Source organism: Moschus berezovskii, chromosome 7 (assembly GCF_049115385.1).
Source record: "Moschus berezovskii isolate FMDL1 chromosome 7, NW_MosBer_1.0, whole genome shotgun sequence".
Classification (NCBI taxonomy): domain Eukaryota; kingdom Metazoa; phylum Chordata; class Mammalia; order Artiodactyla; family Moschidae; genus Moschus; species Moschus berezovskii.
Genome location: NC_142466.1, coordinates 89312986 through 89334992, shown reverse-complemented (window position 1 = coordinate 89334992; position 22007 = coordinate 89312986). Strand labels below are relative to the sequence as shown.

At 38.0% G+C, this 22007-nt stretch overlaps 1 protein-coding gene across 4 annotated transcripts in view; it reads left to right on the top strand.

Annotated features, from left to right (window-relative positions):
• The window catches only part of FANCC (FA complementation group C), a 330131-nt gene that overhangs the window by 111736 nt on the left and 196388 nt on the right, over positions 1-22007 (top strand). For 2 of the 4 annotated variants that reach the window (XM_088838100.1, XM_088838099.1), the window contains exons 5-7: positions 2817-3059; positions 5647-5731; positions 16960-17054. In XM_088838100.1, coding sequence (XP_088694226.1) covers positions 2895-3059; positions 5647-5731; positions 16960-17054 — 345 coding nt within the window. In that variant the 5' untranslated portion in view covers positions 2817-2894. The remainder of the gene's footprint in view (positions 1-2816; positions 3060-5646; positions 5732-16959; positions 17055-22007) is intronic. The other 2 variants (XM_088838102.1, XM_088838101.1) reach the window with 1 other exon arrangement.

Below are 22007 nucleotides of genomic sequence, written 5' to 3'. Positions count from 1 at the left end.
ATAACTAAAAATGGAGGAGGAATGGTAAACAGACAAAACCAACAGATGTCCTTTCCAGAATGTTCAAATTAGGTCAGCATTTCTCAGCTGGGGCATCACTGGCCTTTGGGGGAAGACCATTTTCCTTTTTGAGCTGCTGTTCCAGCGCATTGCAGTGTGTTGAGTGTCCTTGACTCCGGGGTCCGAAATGTCAGGAGCACCCTTACTGTTACCATCACAGCCAGAGCACAACCCATTTCAATCACTACCATCATACTTCTCCCACTGCCACCCCTCCCCAGATAGGCTGTGAAATAGAGCATCCAGGACCATTACACTGCATAATCTCTAAAGCTTTTTCCAGTTAAATCAGATCCATTCCCATTGCTAACTGAAGGTTGTTTGTAATTTTGTTAAATATTTTCTTGTCTCTTCTATCAAAAAGTTTTTCAGTTTGATGTTCTCAAATATCTAAACTGACTCAAATATCTACAGGCGTGTGAAACATGTCAGAAATTCATTGGTTTGTTTCTTCAGTTTATTTCTTTGTTTAAGGGCATAGACTTTAGAGCTGAACTCCTTAAATTCAAATTCTACAACCATAGTTTTGCTGTTTACTAACAGTCACTTCCTTTGGCTTTTACATAATCTTTCTTTGGGCAATTACATAATCTCTCTGTGCCTCTGTAAAATGAAGATAGTAGTACCATTTCACAGGGTTGTTGTGAGGATTAAGTTAGCTAGTTTGCAAAAAGTATTTATTGTATTGCCAAAAGCATAGTAATTGTATATTTAAGCTGTTATTACTGTAGTTATAAAATAGGATATTAATAATTAAGTTTTACATAAATATTATTAAAAATACCTTCAAATTTTCTTTTTTGGGGGAGTTACCTTTTGAAACTTGCTCTATCTGGAAAAAGCATTTTGTTATAACATTTAGCTTAGAACTATACTTTGAAAAATATTCCCTCATTCAACACTTATTATTGGCCATGCATGGGCTAAATTCAAGGATGACAGAGGATGTATTTACCAGTAGAGGAGATGGTAAGTGACTGAACAAATAAATGCCCAGAGTAATTAACCGATTTGCCAAGAGCTGTGGAGGAATCAGCAGAAAGACCTGGAAGTAGGGTTTCATATCTTGGTAAATAGATGCAAGGCCTTGACTGGACTCCGGTCAGCTGGGCAGAGGCAACATAGGAGGTGGGCGGGTATGCTGGAGCTCTGTTTAATCAAGGTCTTATTAGAGACTCTGGTAAGGAGCTGGGATAATTTATGCAAGGAATTGAGATTTATTTCCAAGGAAAGTATCAAAGAGATTTTAAGCAGGAGTGGGTCTGATTTACATTGGGGAAGTTGTTTTTGTCGACAGTGTAGAAAATGAATTGGAGAGGAACAGGTGGGACCGGATAGAAGACTCTAGGGAAGAAATAAGGAATAGGGTGGGATGACAGCAGTGGAAATGGAAAGAAATAAATGAGGTCAAATGAAAGCAAGAATATTTATTTTAGGAATAGAATGAACTTGGATGGCTTGGATGACGATAATAGGAGCGAATAATCAGATGCTGGATTTTTTACTATTAAGTGCCATTTGATAGTATGCATATATTCTCTATTATTAGACTTTAAAAAAGCTTTATGGTACTTCTCAAAACTAAATTTTTAGTACTATTTAAAAATTTTCTTTTTCCTTGTCTAGATTTTATTCTTTTACACTGTAGCCAAATTGTACGATGTTCTTATTTTTTTCTTACTTTCTTGTTTAGTAATGAAAACCTCCTTTGTTGATGTTTTTGGCATTTAATTTGGAGCATTTTATCTGTTAATTATTGCTTTTGAAGATTTAAACTCACTCACCCCTTGGAGAGTAGTCTTTTGAAATTCGATAGCTGACTATCATCCCTGCCCCAGGAAACTAGGAGTCTGTAAAAGCCTGCACCTGCTGAAGGCAGCCTTCCATTCTCTTCCCCCTGTATGCTTCCTAGGGGTGTGGGTGGCGAGGAGCTGGGATGGTGGGGAGGCACCTGGAGTTTATTTACCCAACTCTGCCTGAGGCACATGCTCTCTGTGTATGTAATTCTACCATTCTTTTTAACATGTTCTTCAGATGTGTAGTCAGGTTTATGAGTTTTTATTTTCTGTCACTTAGGACAGATATACCTTCCCAATAATTAGAGTTTATCTTACTTTACCAAAATATGATTTCTTCTTGTGAATGGAGATGAAGCATATACAGCAGTCTTTAAATAAATTAAGCAGATTGTTCAAATCCGTCCATGTGGAATGAATTATTTTACTTTTTTCTAAGAATTGAGAAACCAGGAAGAAAATTCATTAGACAGTAATGCCCAGAGATTTTTTTTTTACACCTAAATGAGAAGCCAGAAATGCATATAAAACATAAGAACTTCAAAAACATTTCTCAGACACAGACTATTATGAAACTTCCATGGATGTTTTTGATTTCCCATTACATTAAAATACTCAAATGAACTTCATATTTAGAACATTTAAAAATAGCTCAATCTTAAAAAGAATATATAAAGTATTATCAGCTGTGCTTTTTGTACATAATTAGCGATGTGCCTGTGGAGGTATAATGACTTTTAGTGTAATGATATTACTCATGATAAAAAGTTCAGATGGTAAAAATTGGAGATACAGCTGGCTGACACATTTTAAAAGAATTCAAAGATGACTTCACAGAAGTCATGCTATTTTGGTCCCTTGTAATCCTCCTTGTAATCCACTGTAAAAACTCATCAGTGGTTGTGAAGACACTGATAAAAGATTCTTTCTGAAATGTTTTATTTCCCTTCTTTCTTACAGATTTGATGTATGTTCACTGTTTTCTTCAGTGTGTAGCCAACCACTGTGAAGGCACAATACTTCGTCCCTTTTTCTGAGATGGCTGAAGACTCAGCAGGCCTTCCTTCTAATTATCAGTTTTGGATGCAGAAGCTTTCTGTCTGGACTCAGGCCTCCACTTTGGAAACCCAGCGAGACATATGCCTTCACCTGCCACAGTTCCAGAAGTTCCTGAGGCAGATGTATGAAACCTTGAAAGAGATGGTGAGTAGTGGACCAAAATAAAATAATAATGTTATCTTGTGACATCAGGAACTCTTCACCAGATTTCATTAAGCCTGAATTCAGTCAGGGACTTGTGGTATTGACCTAACATATTGAAGGATTAGACACACGAATTACCTGTAAGTAATGGAGACAGGAAGTAGTTTGTTAGTGTCTGATTTATTATGACTTCAGTCTTTTCTTTCTTGAAGAGTTATATTGTCACATGAGACTTCCTGACCAATCAAGTTGTTTTTAAATAAACAAGATTTTGACACTTGTTGTCAGGCTATAATTGGGGTTCTTTTAAAGGCCTTTGTATCTCTTAAATATTGAAGAGTTTGATGAAATGTTTACTCTTTTCTCAACTCTATTCTAAAATGGACTCAACTAAGAGATGGTAAAATTTAAGACCTTTTCTTCCAGATATTTCAAGTGGACTTTTCTTGTGACTGTTAAGATTATGAGTGTCTTCACTATTGTTATATAAGTTATTGTGTTCAAAATTTGATGTGATTTTGTTTTGACATAAAATTTCTTAGTTTTATTGCAATAGATATTTTTTGAATTAGTGCATTTTCATATTATGAAAACATTATACTTATTTTCTAATTTCAAAATGAGAACCAAAATTATCATTTAGTATAGGTATTCTTGTGTTAAAATTTTCTTTCCTTAATCAAAGGAGCAAGTAGGAAATTTGAACAATAATTCATAATGATGATGTCAGTTCTCATGTCTCTAGAAAGTAGAAGAAAAGTTGCAGTCTGTATGAACAACTAATGCTAACTTTTTTAACAAGACTTTTGTAACTTGACCTTAAAGTGATTCTGGAAAGTTCAAGACACTGATGCTCAGACATATGTGAGGAATTTATTGGTTCAGCAGTAGGAAATGCTTATCATTTCAGCTTATGTGTACATTATCCCAATTTGGTCTTATTTCATTTTTGAACTTTATTGAAAGGTAAAGAAGTGGGAAAAGGTCCATGTGTATGTCTGAACCTTAGGCTGTTTTCTATTTGGTTGATATTTTTTTGTGTGTTAGGTTTTAGGTTGTTGTAGACAAGTATGAGGTCATTTAGCATATAGTAATCAAAATAGTAATAAACAGAGATATATATCTGTATGTTTTGGCTGCTCTTATTTCTTTTTACAAGTTCCAGAGTTCTTGTCGTTCTAAACCTTACTTGACACAGTGCTACTGGAGCTGACTCGGGAAGTTTTCTTATTATGTTAGAATTTTAAAAAATGAGGATGAAGATATGGTGTTATATAGATATTAATCACCCATAATTTTTTCACTGTTAAGCAGTCTTTGTTATATTTGAATAGAGTGGCCTTTCTTGACTTAAATATGAGTAAAATAAAGTTAATTCTGCAACAAAATTGATTTCACCTAAACTTGCTATAATTCTTAGTTTTAGTGAGCTGGTTTAAGGATGAAGTATATAAATTTAAAGGTAAATTCTCCAGGCCAGAATACTGGAGTGGGTTCAGTTCAGTTCAGTTCAGTTGCTCAGTCATGTCTGACTCTTTGCGACCCCATGGACCACAGCACGCCAGGCTTCCCTGTCCATCACTAACTCCTGGAGTTTACCCAAACTCATGTCCATTGAGTTGGTGATGCCAGCCAACCATCTCATCCTCTGTCGTCCCCTTCATCTCCTGCCTTCAATCTTTCCCAGCATCAGGGTCTTTTCAAATGAGTCAGCTCTTCACATCAGGTGGCCACAGTACTGGAGTTTCAGCTTCAACATCAATCCTTCCAATGAATACTCAGGACTGATCTCCTTTAGGATGGACTGGTTGGATCTCCTTGCAGTCCAAGGGACTCTCAAGAGTCTTCTCCAACACCACAGTTCAAAAGCATCAATTCTTCATCGCTCAGCTTTCTTTATAGTCCAACTCTCATATCCATGCATGACTACTGGAAAAACTATAGCCTTGACTAGATGGACCTTTGTTGGCAAAGGAATGTCTCTGCTTTTTAATATGCTGTCTAGGTTGGTCATAATTTTTCTTCCAAGGAGTAAGCATTTTTTCATTTCATGAGCTGTTCCCTTCTCCAGGGGGTCTTCCCAACCCAGGGATCAAACCCAGGTCTCTCACATTGCAGGCGGATTCTTTACCAGCTGAGCTACAAGGGAAGCCCAAGAATACTGAAGTGGGTAGCCTATCCCTTCTCCAGTGGATCTTTCCGACCCAGGAATCGAAGTGGGGTCTCTTGCATTGCAGATGGATTCTTTACCAACTTAGCTCTCAGGGAAGCCCAAAATAAAGTTAATTCTGCAAAAAAATTGATTTTCCTAAACTTGATGTAATTCTTAGTTTTAGTGAGCTGGTTTAAGGATAAAGTATGGTGATTGCTTGTTAAACTTTATTTTAAGGATAAAATATGGTGATTGCTTGTTAAACTTTATTAGAATTATTTACTTAAAGATCTTCTCTAATCTGTTTTTCACCTATTTTTGTAAAATACACACGAAATAAGAAGCATTCAAGCTCTTTCAACCTATAATGACAGTTCCGTATTTTCTGAGATGTGTAGTGTCCTTCTACTGAACAAATATAATTTTCTTTTATAGGATTCAAATACAATCATTGAAAGATTCCCCACAATTTGCCAGCTGTTGGCAAAATCTTGCTGGAGTCCTTTTATCTTAGCTTACGGTAAGAATCCAAAGCATGTCCTCTCAAAATTCAATCTTTTAATGATAATTTTAATCTTTGCATTGTTTAACAGCATTCAGAGCTTTAAATGATAAGCCTTGCTCTTATTTTTCATGAAACAACTTATCAAATGTATTCATTGTTCTTTTACAAAGATGGCGTTCTTTATTGTTGTCCATATATGTTTGTGTACATGTGTATGGATATATACACACACAGATGTGTAGGAGAATAGAAAGTCTTGAATTAGAGGGCAGATGTTCCCAGATGTTTGTTGCAGCCTCATTTTTAAATTCAGTATAAAATGATTATAGTGAAATAATTTCTTTGTTTCACAGTTTCATATTAACTCATGTGCTGTTTTCCATGCATAAAATTCTTTAGTGTCTGAATCCTGCCTTGGCTCTGCCATTATTTAGGGAACACATTTTGGTTTTATCCAAGGTTAGGAGGAATTTGAAGACACTTTGAGGGAGGTGTCCCTTCACTGACCTCCTACCCACCTGTCTAGCCACATTTCCTGTTTAATAGCAATATCATGTGCATTGTAGCTAGGTTAAATTAGTAACAGTGTTTGATGTCTGGGCCTGTGACACGCAGTTCTTTTTGCCTGGAACTTTGTTCTCATCTCAAATCCTCAAACCTTCTTTGAAATAGCTTTGCTAGGACTCAGTTAGGAACCTTCCTTTGTGTGTCCATAGTTGCCAGCATCTCCCTTAATTATAACCCTTACTATACTGGTTTATAATTATTGGCTTGCCTGTCTAATGTCCTGGAAGACTAAATGTTGCAGGAAATGTGGTTTTTGTTCTCTTGGTTGTCGCAGAGCTTAGCATAGGGTGGAGTATGTGTATCTGAAAGTGTACATAAAGATTTAATGTCTTGATTTGACTATGTTGTTAGCTAATAGAATCTTTACTTTCCATGTTTTTAAAAGTAAAAAACTAATCGCATAATATAATGATGATGTGTGCTCAGTTGTGTCTGACTCTTTCTAACCCCATGGACTATAGCCTGCCAGGCTCCCCTGTACATGGAATTTTCCCACTAAAAATACTGAAGTGCATTGCCATTTCCTCCTGTGGAGGATCTTCCCAACCCAGGAATTCTAAAAATACTGAAGTGCATTGCTGTTTCCTCCTGTGGAGGATCTTCCCAACCCAGGAATTGAACCCACGTCTCCTACATCTATGGGTAAGATATACCCATCTGAATGCAGAGTTCCAAAGAATAGCAAGGAGAGATAAGAAAGCCTTCCTCAGTGATCAGTGCATAGAAATAGAGGAAAACAACAGAATAGGAAAAACAAGAAATCTCTTCAAGAAAATTAGAGTTTCCATGGGAACATTTCATGTAAAGATGGGCTCGATAATGGACAGAAATGGTATGGACCTAACAGAAGCACAAGATATTAAGAAGAGGTGGCAAGAATACACAGAAGAACTATACAAAAAAGATCTTCATGACCAAGATAGTCACGATAATGTGATCACTGACCTAGAACAAGACATCTTGGAATGTGAAGTCAAGTGGGCCTTAGAAAGCATCACTATGAACAAAGCTAGTGGAGGTGATGGAATTCCAGTTGAGCTACTTCAAATCTTGAAAGATGATGCTGTGAAAGTGCTGCACTCAATATGCCAGCAAATTTGGAAAACTCAGCAGTGGCCACAGGACTGGAAAAGGTCAGTTTTCATTCCAATCCCAAAGAAAGGCAATGCCAAAGAATGCTCAAACTACCGCACAATTGCACTCATCTCACACGCTAGTAAAGTAATGCTCAAAATTCTCCAAGCCAGGCTTCAGCAATACGTGAACCGTGAATGTCCAGATGTTCAAGCAGGCTTTAGAAAAGGCAGAGGCACCAGAGATCAAATTGCCAACATCTGCTGGATCATGGAGAAAGCAAGAGAGTTCCAGAAAACCATCTATTTCTTCTTCATTGACTATGCCAAAGCCTTTGACTGTGTGGATCACAGTAAACTGTGGAAAATTCTTCGAGAGATGGAAATACCAGACCACCTGACCTGCCTCTTGAGAAACCTTGTATGCAGGTCAGGAAGCAACAGTTAGAACTGGACATGGAACAACAGACTGGTTCCAAATAGGAAAAGGAGTACGTCAAGGTTGTATATTGTCACCCTGCTTATTTAACTTATATGCAGAGTACATCATGCAAAATTCCAGGCTGGATGAAACACAAGCTGGAATCAAGATTTCCAGAAGAGTATCAATAACCTTAGATACACAGATGACACCACCCTTATGGCATAAAGCGAAGAAGAACTAAAGAGACATGAATAGATGGAGAAATATACCGTGTTCATGGATTGGAAGAATAAATATTGTAAAAATGAGTATACTACCCAAAGTAATTTATACATTCAATGCAATCCCTATCAAGCTACCAACAATATTTTTCACAGAACTAGAACAAATAATCTCACAATTTGTATGGAAATACAAAAAACCTCGAATAGCCAAAGCACTCTTGAGGAAGAAGAATGGAACTGGGGGAATTAACCTGCCGGACTTCAGGCTCTATAACAAAGCCACAGTCATCAAGACAGTATGGTACTGGCATAAAGACAGAAATATAGATCAATGGAACAAAATAGAAAGCCCAGAGATAAACCCACGCTCCTATGGACACCTTATCTTCGACAAAGGAGGCAAGAATATAAAATGGAGAAAAGACAGTCTCTTTAACAAGTGGTGCTGGGAAAACTGGTCAGCCACTTGTAAAAGAATGAAACTAGAATACTTCCTAACACCATACACCAAAATAAACTCAAAATGGATTAAAGATCTAAATGTAAGACCAGAAACTATAAAACTCCTAGAGGAGAACGTAGGCAAAACACTCTCCGACATAAATCACAGCAGGATCCTCCAAGACCCACCTCCCAGAATATTGGAAATAAAAGCAAAAATAAACAAATGGGACCTAATTAAAATCAAAAGCTTCTGCACAGCAAAGGAAACTCTAAGCAAGGTGAGAAGACAGCCTTCAGAATGGGAGACAATAATAGCAAATGAAGCAACTGATAAAGGATTAATCTCCAAATTATACAAGCAGCTCCTGCAGCTTAATTCCAGAAAACTAAGTGACCCAATCAAAAACTGGGCCAAAGAACTAAACAGACATTTCTCCAAAGAAGACATAAAGATGGCTAACAAACACATGAAAAAATGCTCAATATCCCTCATCATCAGAGAAATGCAAATCAAAACCACAATGAGATACCATTTCACACCAGTCAGAATGGCTGCTATCCAAAAGTCTACATGCAATAAGTGCTGGAGAGGGTGTGGAGAGAAGGGAACCCTCTTACACTGTTGGTGGGAATGCAAACTAGTACAGCCACTATGGAGAACAGTGTGGAGATTCCTCAGAAAACTGGAAATAGAACTGCCATATGATCCAGCGATCGCACTCCTGGGCATACACACCGAGGAAACCAGAATTGAAAGAGACACATGTACTCCAATGTTCATTGCAGCACTGTTTATAATAGCCAGGACATGGAAGCAACCTAGATGTCCATCTGCAGATGAATGGATAAGAAAGCTTTGGTACATATACACAATGGAGTATTTCTCAGCCATCAAAAAGAATGCATTTGAATCAGTTTTAATGAGGTGGATGAAATTGGAGCCAATTATACAGAGTGAAGTAAGCCAGAAAGAAGAACATCAATACCGTATATTAACGCATATATATGGAATTTAGAAAAATGGTAACCTGAACCCTGTATAAGAGACTGCAAAAGAGACATAGGCATTTAGAACAGTCTTTAGGACTCTGTGGGAGAGGGTGAAGGTGGAATGATTGGAGAGAATGGAATTGTAGCATGTATATTATCATAAGTGACCAGTCCAGGTTCGACGCATGGATTTTCCTCTGTTCATTTCTTTGCATTTGTGCTTTTTTAATAAAATTCTTTTTTAGAAAAAAAAAAAAAAAATAAAGAGCCTCTTGATGAAACTGAAAGAGGAGAGTGAAAAAGTTGGCTTAAAACTCAACATTCAAAAAACTAAGATCATGGCATCCAGTCCCATCACTTCATGGCATATACATGAGGAAACAATGGAAATAGTGCCCTACTTTATTTTGTTGGACTCCAGAATCACTGCAGATGGTGACTGCAGCCATGAAATTAAAAGACACTTGCTCCTTGGAAGAAAAGCTATTACCAAGCTACATAGCATATTAAAAAGCAGAGACATTGCTTGGCCAACAAAGGTCCGTCTAGTCAAAGCTATGGTTTTTCCAGTAGTCACTCATGTGACTCATGTGAGAGTTGGACTATAAAGAAAACTAAGTGCCAAAGAACTGATGCTTTTGAACTGTGGTGTTGGAGAAGACTCTTGAAAATCCTTTGATTTATGTCAGAGGGTGTTTTGCCTACGTTCTCCTCTAGGAGTTTTATAGAATCTGGTCTTACATTTAGCTCTCTAATCCATTTTGAGTTTATTTTGGTGTATGGTGTTAGGAAGTGTTCTAGTTTCATTCTTTTACAAGTGGCTGACCAGTTTTCCCAGCACCACTTGTTAAAGAGACTGTCTTTTCTCCATTTTGTATTCTTGCCTCCTTTGTCAAAGATGAGGTGTCCATAGGTGCGTGGATTTATCTCTGGGCTTTCTATTTTGTTCCATTGATCTATATTTCTGTCTTTATGCCAGTACCATACTGTCTTGATGACTGTGGCTTTGTAGTAGAGCCTGAAGTCCGGCAGGTTAATTCCCCCAGTTCCATTTTTCTTCCTCAAGATTGCTTTGGCTATTCGAGGTTTTTTGTATTTCCATACAAATTGAAAGAGACACGTGTACTCCAGTGTTCATTGCAGCACTGTTTATAATAGCCAGGACATGGAAGCAACCTAGATGTCCATCTGCAGACGAATGGATAAGAAAGCTTTGGTACATATACACAATGGAGTATTATTCAGCCATTAAAAAGAATACATTTGAATCAGTTCTAATGAGGTGAATGAAACTGGAGCCTATTATACAGAGTGAAGTAAGCCAGAAAGAAAAACACCAATACAGTATACTAACACATATATATGGAATTTAGAAAGATGCAAATGATAACCCTGTATACGAGACAGCAAAAGAGACACAGATGTATAGAACAGTCTTTGGGACTCTATGGGAGAGGGTGAGGGTGGGATGATTTGGGAGAATGGCATTGAAACACGTATGTTGTCATATGTGAAACGAATCACTAGTTCAGGGTCAATGCATGTTATAGGATGCTCGGGGCTGGCATGCGGGGATGACCCAGAGGGAGGATAAAGGGAGGAGGGAGGTCGGAGGGGGGTTCAGGAGGGGGAACTTATGTAAACCCGGGGCGAATTCATATCAATGTATGGCAAAACCAGCCAATATAATATTGTAAAATAATTTGCCTCCAATAAAAAATAAATTAATTACCAAAAAAAAAAAAGAAAATCCTTTGGACTGCAAATGGCTCTAACCAGTCCGTCCTAAAGGAAATCAGTCCTGGATATTCATTGGAAAGATTGATGCTGAAACTGAAACTCCAATACTTTGGCCACCTGATATGAAGAACTGACTCATTGGAAAAGACCCTGATGCTGGGAAAGATTGAAGGAAGGAGGATAAGGGGACGAGAGAGGATGAGATAGTTGGATGGCATCACTGAATCAATGGACATGAGTTTGAGCAAGCTCTGGGAGTTGGTGATGGACAGGGAAGTCTGGCGTGCTGCAGTCCTTGGGGTTGCAGAGAGTCAGACATGACTGAGCGTCTTTTGAATTGGCAGGCAGATTCTTTACCACTCAGCTACCTGGGAAGCCCCCGTAATGGTTATAGAATCAAAAATAAAGTGAATATTCCCCTTTCATGTTTTAGAGAATTATATAACCTCTCTGTCCCTGCCTGTTATAAGTAATTATAAGAAGCTTGAACTTGATGGGGAAGGGACAGCATTTGCATTTACTTCCATGAACGTACATTTGTTGGTACACTGTGTATACTCACACTCATTCACTTTACCACTGTCTTCATCTGTTGTTTTTCCTCTTCACTTATGCGCTTCTTGCTTCCCCTTCTCCCTTGGGTTGACTCTTCTTCCCTTGAGTTGACTCTCAGCTTTTTCAAATTCTTGATCCAAAATGGCAAAGGCATCACTATATTTGCCCACTAGGGCCATGCCTGTCCTAAATTTATATATTTCAACTCAGCTAGTGTTTCTTAAAAACTTTTGACCAGAAATACATTTTCTGTGCACGTGTATATATGTGTAGATACAGTTACACCCATACATACACATGTTTCATGAAAATATGCTTACTTTTATTACCTGCAATTCATATTCACTATACCATTTTAATGGTTTTCATGACCCCAAACTGATTTTACAATCCATCAACGGATCATGACCAAAAGTTTGAAAATCATTGAACTAGGTCAATGGTGGCAGGAGAAAGGAAAAGAAACTTTTGAATTTCCTCCATTTAAAGGCATAATTCATTGTTAGATACTTCATGGATTGAATAACCACTTTTTAGCAAAAGGAAATAATATGTCCTTTAAGTGTACCTAGTGGTGAAGAACTAAAAGCCTCTTAATGAAGGTGAAAAGGAGAATGAAAAAGTTGGTGTAAAACTCAACATTAAGAAAACTAAGATCATGGCATCTGGTCCCACCGCTTCATGGCAAATAGAAGGGGAAAAAGTTAAAACACTGACAGATTTTATTTTCTTGGGTTCCAAAATCACTGCAGATGGTATGAAATTAAAAGAGCTTAGAAGAAAAGCTCTGACAAACCTAGACTGCATAGTATAGAGACCTCACTTTGCCGACAAAGGTCCGTATAGTCAAAGCTATGATTTTTCTAGTAATCATGTACAAATGTGAGTTGGACCGTAAAGAAGTCTGAGCACCAAAGAGTTGCTTTTGAACTGTTGTGCTGGAGAATACTCTTGAGAGTATTGAGAGTCCCTTGGGCTGCAAAGAGATCAAACCAGTCAAAAGGAAATCAACCTTAAATATTCATTGGAAGGTCTGATTCTGAAACTGAAGCTCCAATACTTTGGCCACCTGATGTGAAAAGCTGACTCTGGAAAAAGACCCTGATGCTAGAAAAGATTGAGGGCAGGAGGAGAAGGGGACGGTAGAGGGTGAGATGATTAGATAGCATCCTGACTCAATGGACATGAATTTGAGGAAGCTCTAGGAGATAGTGAAGGACGGCAGAGCATGGCTTGCTGCTGTTCATGGGGTCGCAAAGATTTGGACACGACTTAGCAACTGAGCAACAGCAGCAGTGGATATAGGACGTGTCCTTAATTCAGAAATGTTAATATGTTAAAAAGTTTATGTTGTAGAATTGAAGTAAAATGAGCAGCATTGCTCACTTGGTATTGAGCACTCTTCTCTGTGGATTGCATAGTGGGTCTGATTGAATTCATGATAGGTTTGCAGGATAGGTATTTATGAATTAGTACAGATATGTCACTTTTCTCAGAATACAGAACTAATAAAATTCAAGATCCTACTCCTCTAAAGCCTGCATTTTTGTAATAATCTGTCCCCGCGGATCATACCACTATGATTGAAATGTTCCAGTCCTGGCTTTACCACCAGCCAGCTTCATGTGAATGTATATATTCACTATTCTTTCAAAAAACTGCAAGCCTTAGGAAAACATGGCTCACAATTTCTACACCCAAGGAGCTTCTAGTTAGGGAAGAAAGAGACCTAATTAGGTCAGCCAGACTCAGGATGATGGTTGGTGCTGTGGAGCTTTGAATGAGTTGCTGAGGGGAAGGAGAGTTTCACAGGGGAGGTTTTGTGGGGACTGACTCTTGAAGGACAGTAGATGAGATTCTTTATGTGTGAAAGTGAGAGGCTGTACTGATTTATCCCGATGGCCTTAAACTTGTATCTGTCTGTGATCTCTTCTTAGCACCTAATCTCCATTACTTTGGCCCCTCATAACCAGAAACAAATTCTCCATCTTTGTTTAAATGCTTATGTTACCTTTTGAATTACCCATTAAATTTCAATTTCTTGAATTGCCCATTAAATTTCAGTTTCCTGTTTGAAGTACCCATTTGGTGTCAAGCTCCTGGAGGAGACTGACAGGCAGAGAACTCCATGAGTAATCAAACCTTGGCTATGTTGCCACTATTGTTTGACTAGCTGGGCACTTTCTTCCAGGAAAGTATCTTTTCTTATGATTTCATAATATCAAAATTACGTTTGAAATACAATGAAAAAAATAAACAATTTCCATCAAGGAAAGAAGTAAGTTTCCCTTAATGGTAAGTGAGAATGAGATCAGAAATAAGGATAATAAAGAAGGAGGAGGGATTTGAAAATTAAAAGATACAAAGAGAAGAGAAAAAATAGATAATAGAAAGGGAGAAAACGCCTTTTGTTCAGTGGTGTTCTCTGTGTAAAATTACTGCCTTCATCTTGGAGTTTTAGCTGGTAGGTTCTAACTCAGCCCTCATGATTTACATATTAATATCATAGCTGTAGCCTCTTTTACTTATGCTTTTTATTACTGCTTGAGAGTTTGCCTTCAAACTTGGCAACTGAAAACAATAAATATTTATTGTCTAAAAATATGCTGCTATCAGTTTTAAACTATAGAATTAATTTAGCTTTCATTTAGGCTTTCAGTTCAAGATATCAAAAAATAAAATAATTGGGTGGCAAATATATGTTAGTATATTCCTTTCCCTTACACTAATTTTTGGAATGCAGGTTTGCACTGATGACTGCCCACATGATGAATCCCAGGCAATTTTCTATCCCCAGTGCCCCAGCCCTGGTATCTGAGCCTCCAGGGAGGAACCTGACAGATGCCATCCCCTGTAGACAGTGCTGGTGGCATTCGTGAATAACAAGTGGTGGCTTTCATTTTTAAGTCTCTAAAGCAAAGTAAGCTCATTAATAGTACATTTCAGTGCATTGATTCTGGGCAAACAAAGGCACCTCCTTAAGACTGGGTGAAAGTTACTCTGGCTCTTCTTTTTCTTTTTGAGAGAAAAGTAAAAAATAATACGCTTGTTGAAATAAACGTGCAGAATCACTTAACACCTGGGGAAGAATCTCATTTTTTGGATTTTTTAGATTTATGCTTTATCACTAACGTTTTCATTCTTCCTCTTTTTTCTTTTTATTGGTGAAGTCTGATTTTTTGGAAATGCTTCCCATTGGGTTGCATTCTCTTTAACATGGGAAAGAATGCTTGCATAAGCATATTAATAGATGTATTATCACACTTGTGACATGCAGATAGTTATAATTTCTTCTGATATTTAAAATAGTACAACAGATTTTTAATCAGTGGCATTGATTCAACCTGAAGAACTCTAGAATCTTCAGAGGTTAAATAACATGATTCTTGCAATAACCTGATTTCAGGCAAGCCAGTGATGGTATCTGAGCTCATAAAAACTAGGAAAAATATGAATGTCTCTCAGGATAACTCCTGATAAAGGTTGTTCAGAAATGTTAGTTATTAGAAGAGCATAGGCTTATGGATGTTTATTGGGGGGGAGGGGCGAGATGGATTTAAAATTAGTATCAGAGTCCTTTGATGTGTGGTAGAAAATGCAGAGGTAGCTTACTATAGTTTGTGTTCTCCTTATTTCTTGTTAAGAAGCCCGCAGAAATGCTCTGTTTATGAAATTGCAGTTGATAACAAAGTAAAGAGCATCAGGTGATCTGCAGAGGTGTGATTACAGGTGCTGGGTTTCCTCAGCCGCAGCTCCATGGCTTTGTGGTAGAGTCCGCAGTAGCTTGGCTCTAGTTCAGATACTGACATCTTCAGTTTTTAGGCCTCATTTTTGCTTCCCAGTTGTGTTCTAAAATCTCCAACTTGACAAAATAATAAATAAAATAAAATAAAATCTCCAACTTGAATGGACTTAGTTGCCAAAGGAGAAAAGAGAAAATGGCTTACCAAATAGATGTGCTAACCACATAGACGATTTCAAAGGTTGACAGTGTTATCACATATTTAGTAAAGTTTTACACTTTAAAGAATTAGTGATCTCAGGTGGCCTCAGCTTGCAAAGGCTTGGAGGGGTACTTGTGTTTCCAGCCAAAAACTGAGGCTGGGTTGTGGCCGTGAAAGCCCCAGATTTCTAGCCACTAGACCAGTGGTTAGTGACGAGGGCTCTGGCCCTTCAGCTTCACAGAAAAGGATTCCCACAAAGACAGAAAGTGGTGAAACAACTAAAGTATTTATTCAGAGGGGGAAAAAAGTACAGTCGTGTGGATAGACACATAGGCAGACTCGGAGGGAGAATCCCTGAGTTGCATCCTTGTGGCAGTTTGAATTACTTTTATGGGGCATTTCTTCCATTTTTTCCTTTGGCCAGTCATTTTGATTTACTTGGTTCACGGTCCATATTTGGTGTATCTCAGGATCCTCTCGTGTGTGCACACATGTCTTAGCCAAGATAGATTTTACTGAAAAGGTGTCTGGGTAGGGAACATCCTTTAAGATAACTCTCCTTTGACCTCTGAGGAGCCTTTTCTTCACGTGTGTGGTTGGGGAGGTCTCCTGACTTCGAGAATGAGAAATATGTGGACTGGGCAAGGCCCAGCCTTTTCCCTTAATTGTCCTGGTATCCACAAGGAATGAACCTCCAGTTGCTTTACTCTGAGAAGGAGCCCATCTACCTCTTGCCTCATGAGGAGCATGTGAAAGACTTCTGTTTTGTCCAAACCATCTGCTACTGAAAAGAATGTTTTTAAAAACAATTCTTTTTGTTACATTTATTTCTGACAAGTGAAGATATTTTGGCCAATTAGATTAAATCAGAAATATTGACTACTGCTCATAGCAGTGATGTTGCCTTAAAAAGGTTGAAATCACTAATGGTTTGAAAATAAAATAAAGAACTGATCTTGAAAATAAAAAGGACTGATTCTCTTAGTTCTTTCCGTCTTTCTCTTTTGGCTTTAAAAATTGCTTCTGTGACAGAAAAAGAATTGACCACACAAGGGCTAAGCATAAGTAATCCTGAACCCACAAGAAGGAAAAAAAAAACCCACAAAGTTAAATTTCACACATGATCCTGGATGCTTGTTCAGTGAACTTTGGAGTTTGTGATTTTTCTAAAACATTTATAAATAAGTGTGTTTCCTTTAAATATAATGTTTACAGATTTTATACTGATTATCTTTTCTTTCTGTTTTATCAAGCCTACTTATTTTAACCTTCATTTCTGCAGATGAAAACCCCCAAATTCTAATATGGTGCTTGTGTTGTCTAATTAAGAAAGATCCACAGAATTCTAGAGAATCAAAACTTAATTCTTGGACACGGGTAAGTGTACAAACTTAAATTTGTACTGCCTTAAATTCAATTGATTATTTAAAAGTACTGCTTTAATAGTCCAGAAACTTTCAAACACATCCTTCACTGTTACATTATCTTGCTGGTTATAAAGTTTTTAAAGAGATTTCATTTTTGTTTGATTGCGACTTCCGTATGAGATGGATCCTCAGGGTGAACTGCCCTATGCCTACAAAAGCTAATATTGAGTGATTTTAGAAAGTTACTCTCAGGTAATTGAAAGAATGTACTCTCTTTCCTTCTATTATAGCAACTGTTTCTTCCTACCAACCTACATTAAATACTTATATAATTCCTCTTCAGATACTTCTCTGCCTCTCTAAGAATCCATCCTGTACTAAAACTGAATTTCATAAGTGCCCTGGGAGCAGCAGTCTTTATTTTGTGTCCTAAAGTTGGTACCCTGGTCAGGGTGCTCAGACTAGCATCTGGTACTGGTTGGCTATTGCTGCAAACACCGTCAAATCAGTTACCCAACCATGCTAGTTCAGGTAGCTGACAGCTTCCTGAATTCCCGCTGTCTGTTTCTGCTTTCTTTTGAATGATGGGCACAAATAGGAGAATTTTGTAAAGCTGTGCTTAGCTGCCCTCACCACCAGTAACTTGGCTGTTCTCTCTTATCTCTTGCTGTCCTGCTGCAGTAACCCCAAGGACTTATATGAATGTCAAACTCCACTTACTATGCATATGGTCCAGATTAGCTGCTTAGTATTATGAAATCACCCACCCAGATTAATGCACATGGTTTTTTCTGACTGGTGATATCATTCCATTCACTGCTTTTTACCATTCGTTTGTTTTATACAAAGTGGCTGGCAGAGATGACAAAGATAGTGTATTTTTTGTTAGATTAAAAGAAGAATTGGAAGGATGGTAAGAAGTGAAAAGGATTGAGTGAGGGAAGGGAATAAAATGCACCTTTTAATTGGAAAGAAAGTTAATGTTAAAAGCTAAAGAAAGGCACTGATAAGTAGAATTAGGGAAGAAAAGATCCGAAAAACAGGCTATAGAAGTAGAATAACATATTTAGTTTTTAAATTTTTCAGTCATTGCTTTTTTTTGAATATTTGCTTTCTTAGTGATTATTTAGGATATATATTTTTATTGGCTAACTCATTCAGTCCTGGAATAGGCCATCTAATAAAGTATTTTTAGAGTGATAAGGTTCAGTTCAGTTCAGTTGCTCAGTCGTGTCTTACTCTTTGCAACCCCATGAATCACAGCATGCCAGGCCTCCCTGTCCATCACCAACTCCCGGAGTTCACTCAGACTCATGCCCATCAAGTTGGTGATGCCATCCAGCCATCTCATTCTTTGTCAGGTGGCCAAAATATTGGCGTTTCAGCTTCAACATCAGTCCTTCCAATGAACACCCAGGACTGATCTCCTTTAGGATGGACTGGTTGGATCTCTTTGCAGTCCAGGGGACTCTCAAGGGTCTTCTCCAACACCACAGTTCAAAAGCATCAATTCTTATGCGCTCAGCTTTTTTTTGGTCCAACTCCCACATCCATACATGACCACTGGAAAAACCATAGCCTTGACTAGATGGACCTTTGTTGGCAAAGTAATGTCTCTGCTTTTTAATATGCTGTCTAGTTTGGTCATAACTTTCCTTCCAAGGAGCAAGCATCTTTTAATTTCATGGTGGCAATCACCATCTGCAGTGATCAGGTTAACTTTCTTCATTTAACTAGTGATTATATTAGCCTAGTTTTGAATTTTTAGCCTTTTAGTTTATTCTGTAGGTTTCCCTTATTTAATTTTATGTCCATTTAATAAATACATACTCATTAAGAATAGCACAGGCAGGTAAAATTAAAACACTTAATGCCTGTGTGTGTTAGTCTCACAATTGTGTCCGATTATCCGACTCTTTGTGACCCCGTGGACTGTCTGTCCATGGACAGACATGGATTTCTCTGTCCATGGAATTCTCCAGGCAAAATACTGGAGTAAGTAGCCATTCCCTTCTTCACCCCTGAAGATCTTCCCAACCCAAGGATCGAAACTTGACCTTCTGCTTTGCAGGCGGATTCTTTACCGCCTGAGCCATCAAGGAAGCCCCACTTAATTCCTACCTTCAGAGAATTTAGACTTTACCAGGTCATTCTAGGGCAGTGCCATTGGGTTACTGGTAGAGCTGTGTATAGGGGTGATGGTGACACAGTGGATGGACACTTGTTCAAACTTGGGCATTTGGAGACCTTTCCTGGGGGAATGGAGACCTTTCCTGGGGGAATTATACATCAGCTGAATTTTGAAGGATGACTAGGAGAGGTGCTGCTAGTGATAGAGTCTGCCTGCCAGTGCAAGAGAGACAAGAGGCTCGGGTTCGTTCCCTGGTTTGGGAAGATCTCCTGGAGTGTGAAATGGCACACCACTCCAGTATTTTTGCCTGAAAAATTCCACGACAGAGGAACCTGGCAGGTTACAGTCCATGGGGGCACAGCGTCAGGCACAACTGATCACAACACATGATGTATTCAGGGAACTTCAGGTGCTTAGATATGCCTGAGTTTGGGATTTTATAAGGTTGATAATGAAGCATAAAGCCTTATGTATGATTATAAGAAGTTTTTATTTTGCCTTAAAAGCAGTGGGGAAACTCCCAGAGTATTTTCAATAGAAAAATCATATGGCCAGGTGTGAGTTTTTAGAAACTAAATAGCAAAAGGAGGTTGATTTGGAAGGTGTCAGGGATAGCACTTTCAAAGCTATTATAGTGATAAAAGCGAGAAATTGTGAAAACCTGAATGAAATGGAGAAGCGGGGCAAGATTTATGATATTAATAAGGTAAATATGTAAAGATATAATGATGGGGTAGGTGCAGCTATACTTAGGCATAGGTGGAGTTGAAAATTGTGTTTTCAGGAGAGTGGCTGATCTGCACATAGGGGTTGACAGTCCTCAGGATATGGGAACAGTGAAAGCCCTGGCTGGGGGTGAGATTACCCAGGAAGAGTACCTAGTATGAGGAGGGGAACAGGCCTAGGACAACCTTGGGAGACTCTGGCGTTTAAGGAGTGAGTGGAAGAGAAAGTTACACTGCACACTAGAAAGGGGGAGTCCAAGAAGTAGAAGGAGAAAAGCAGCAGCATTTCAAGAAGGAATGAGTGGTCATTTATATCTAATACTATAGTATGGCATTGTCCAACAGAAACAAAGTACATTCTAATAGCTATTTTCAATTTTTTATTAGCTGCTTTAAGAAATGTAAAAAGAAAAAGTTGAGACTAATTTTAATAGTTATTTTATTTAACCCCATATATCTAAAATACTATTATTTAAATATGTAATCTATATAAAATTATTAATGTGATTATTTTATAATATTTTTATATTGAATCTTGGAGATCCAGTGTATATGTTATACTTAATTCGGAGGTTAAGTTTTCATTTGACAATCTTGATCTGTTTTATAAAATATAGAGTTGTAAAAGTAGGTTCACATATCCAAATTGTTTCAGAGAAACTTAAAACTGAATCATCTATCTCTTTTCAAATTTAAATTTAATTAAAAGTTTAAAAACTAATTTTTCTTCATTAGACCTGTTACATTTGAAACTGCTCAATAGCTGAGTGGGTGGCAAAGAGTTGGACCCAGCTGAGCAACTTTCAGTTTCTTTATGGCTGCTAGTATTTGCCTTACTGTATTGGAGTGTTCCTATGTTGAGTATATATATATATTTTTATAATTGTTGTATCTTTTTCTTGGATTGATTCTTTGACCATTATGTAGTATCCTTGTTTGTCTCCTGTAACAATCTTTATTTTAAAATCTGTCTTATCAATAATGCTTCCTTTTGATTTCCATTTGCATGGAAAATCTTTTTCCATTCCCTTACTTTCAGTTGGTGTGGGTTGTTTGGTCTGAAGCTGGTATCTCATAGACAACACATATACAGGTCTTGTTTTCGTATCAATTCAGCCAGTTGGTTGGAGCATTTAGTGCATTTAGTGAAAAGTGAAAGTCTCTCAGTCATGTCCGACTCTCTGTGTCCCCATGGACTATACAGTTCATGGAATTCTCCAGGCCAGAATACTGGAGTGGGTAGCCTTTCCCTTCTCCAGGGGATCTTCCCAACCCAGGGATCAAACCCAGGTCTCTTGGATTGTAGGTGGATTCTTTACCAGCTGAGCCACCAGGGAAGCAATCCATTTATGTTTAAGGTAATTATTGATACATATGTTCCTATTGGGGCTTCCCTGGTAGCTCAGCTTATAAAGAATCCATCTGCAATGCAGGAGACCCAGGTTCCTTTCCTGGATTGGGAAGATCCCTTGGAGAAGGGGTAGGCTACCCAGTGTTCTTGGACTTCCGTGGTGGGCTCAGGTGGTAAAGAATCCACCTGCAATGTGGGAGACCTGGGTTGAAGATCCCCTGGAGGAAGGCATGGCAACCCACTCCAGTATTCTTGCCTGGAGAATCCCCATGGACAGGGGAGCATGGCTACAGTTCATGGGGTTGCAAAGAGTCACACGTGACTGAGCAACTAAGCACGCTAAGTGCAGCACAGAACATGTTCCTATCGCCATTTTCTTAGTTGTTTGGGTTTGTTTTTGTAGGTCTTTTTTCTCCCTTGTGATCTGGTGACTAACTTTAGCATTCTTTTTTCTTTTTTTGTGTGTGTATCTATTGTAGATTCTCAGTTTGCAATTACCATGAGGTTTAATATAGCAGTTTATATATAAACAAGATTGTTTTAAATTTCTGGTCTTCTAATTTCAAATGCATTTCCAATATCCCGCATTTGGGCTCTCTTCTCACAGTTGCTGATTTTGATATCATATTGGTGTGCAGATGATTTACTACCTTTATTTTATGTTTACCTTACTGGTGAGCTTTTCTGTTCATAATTTTGTTCTTCCTAGTTATGGCCTTTTCTGCTTAAAGAAGTTCCTTTAGCATTTATTACAAA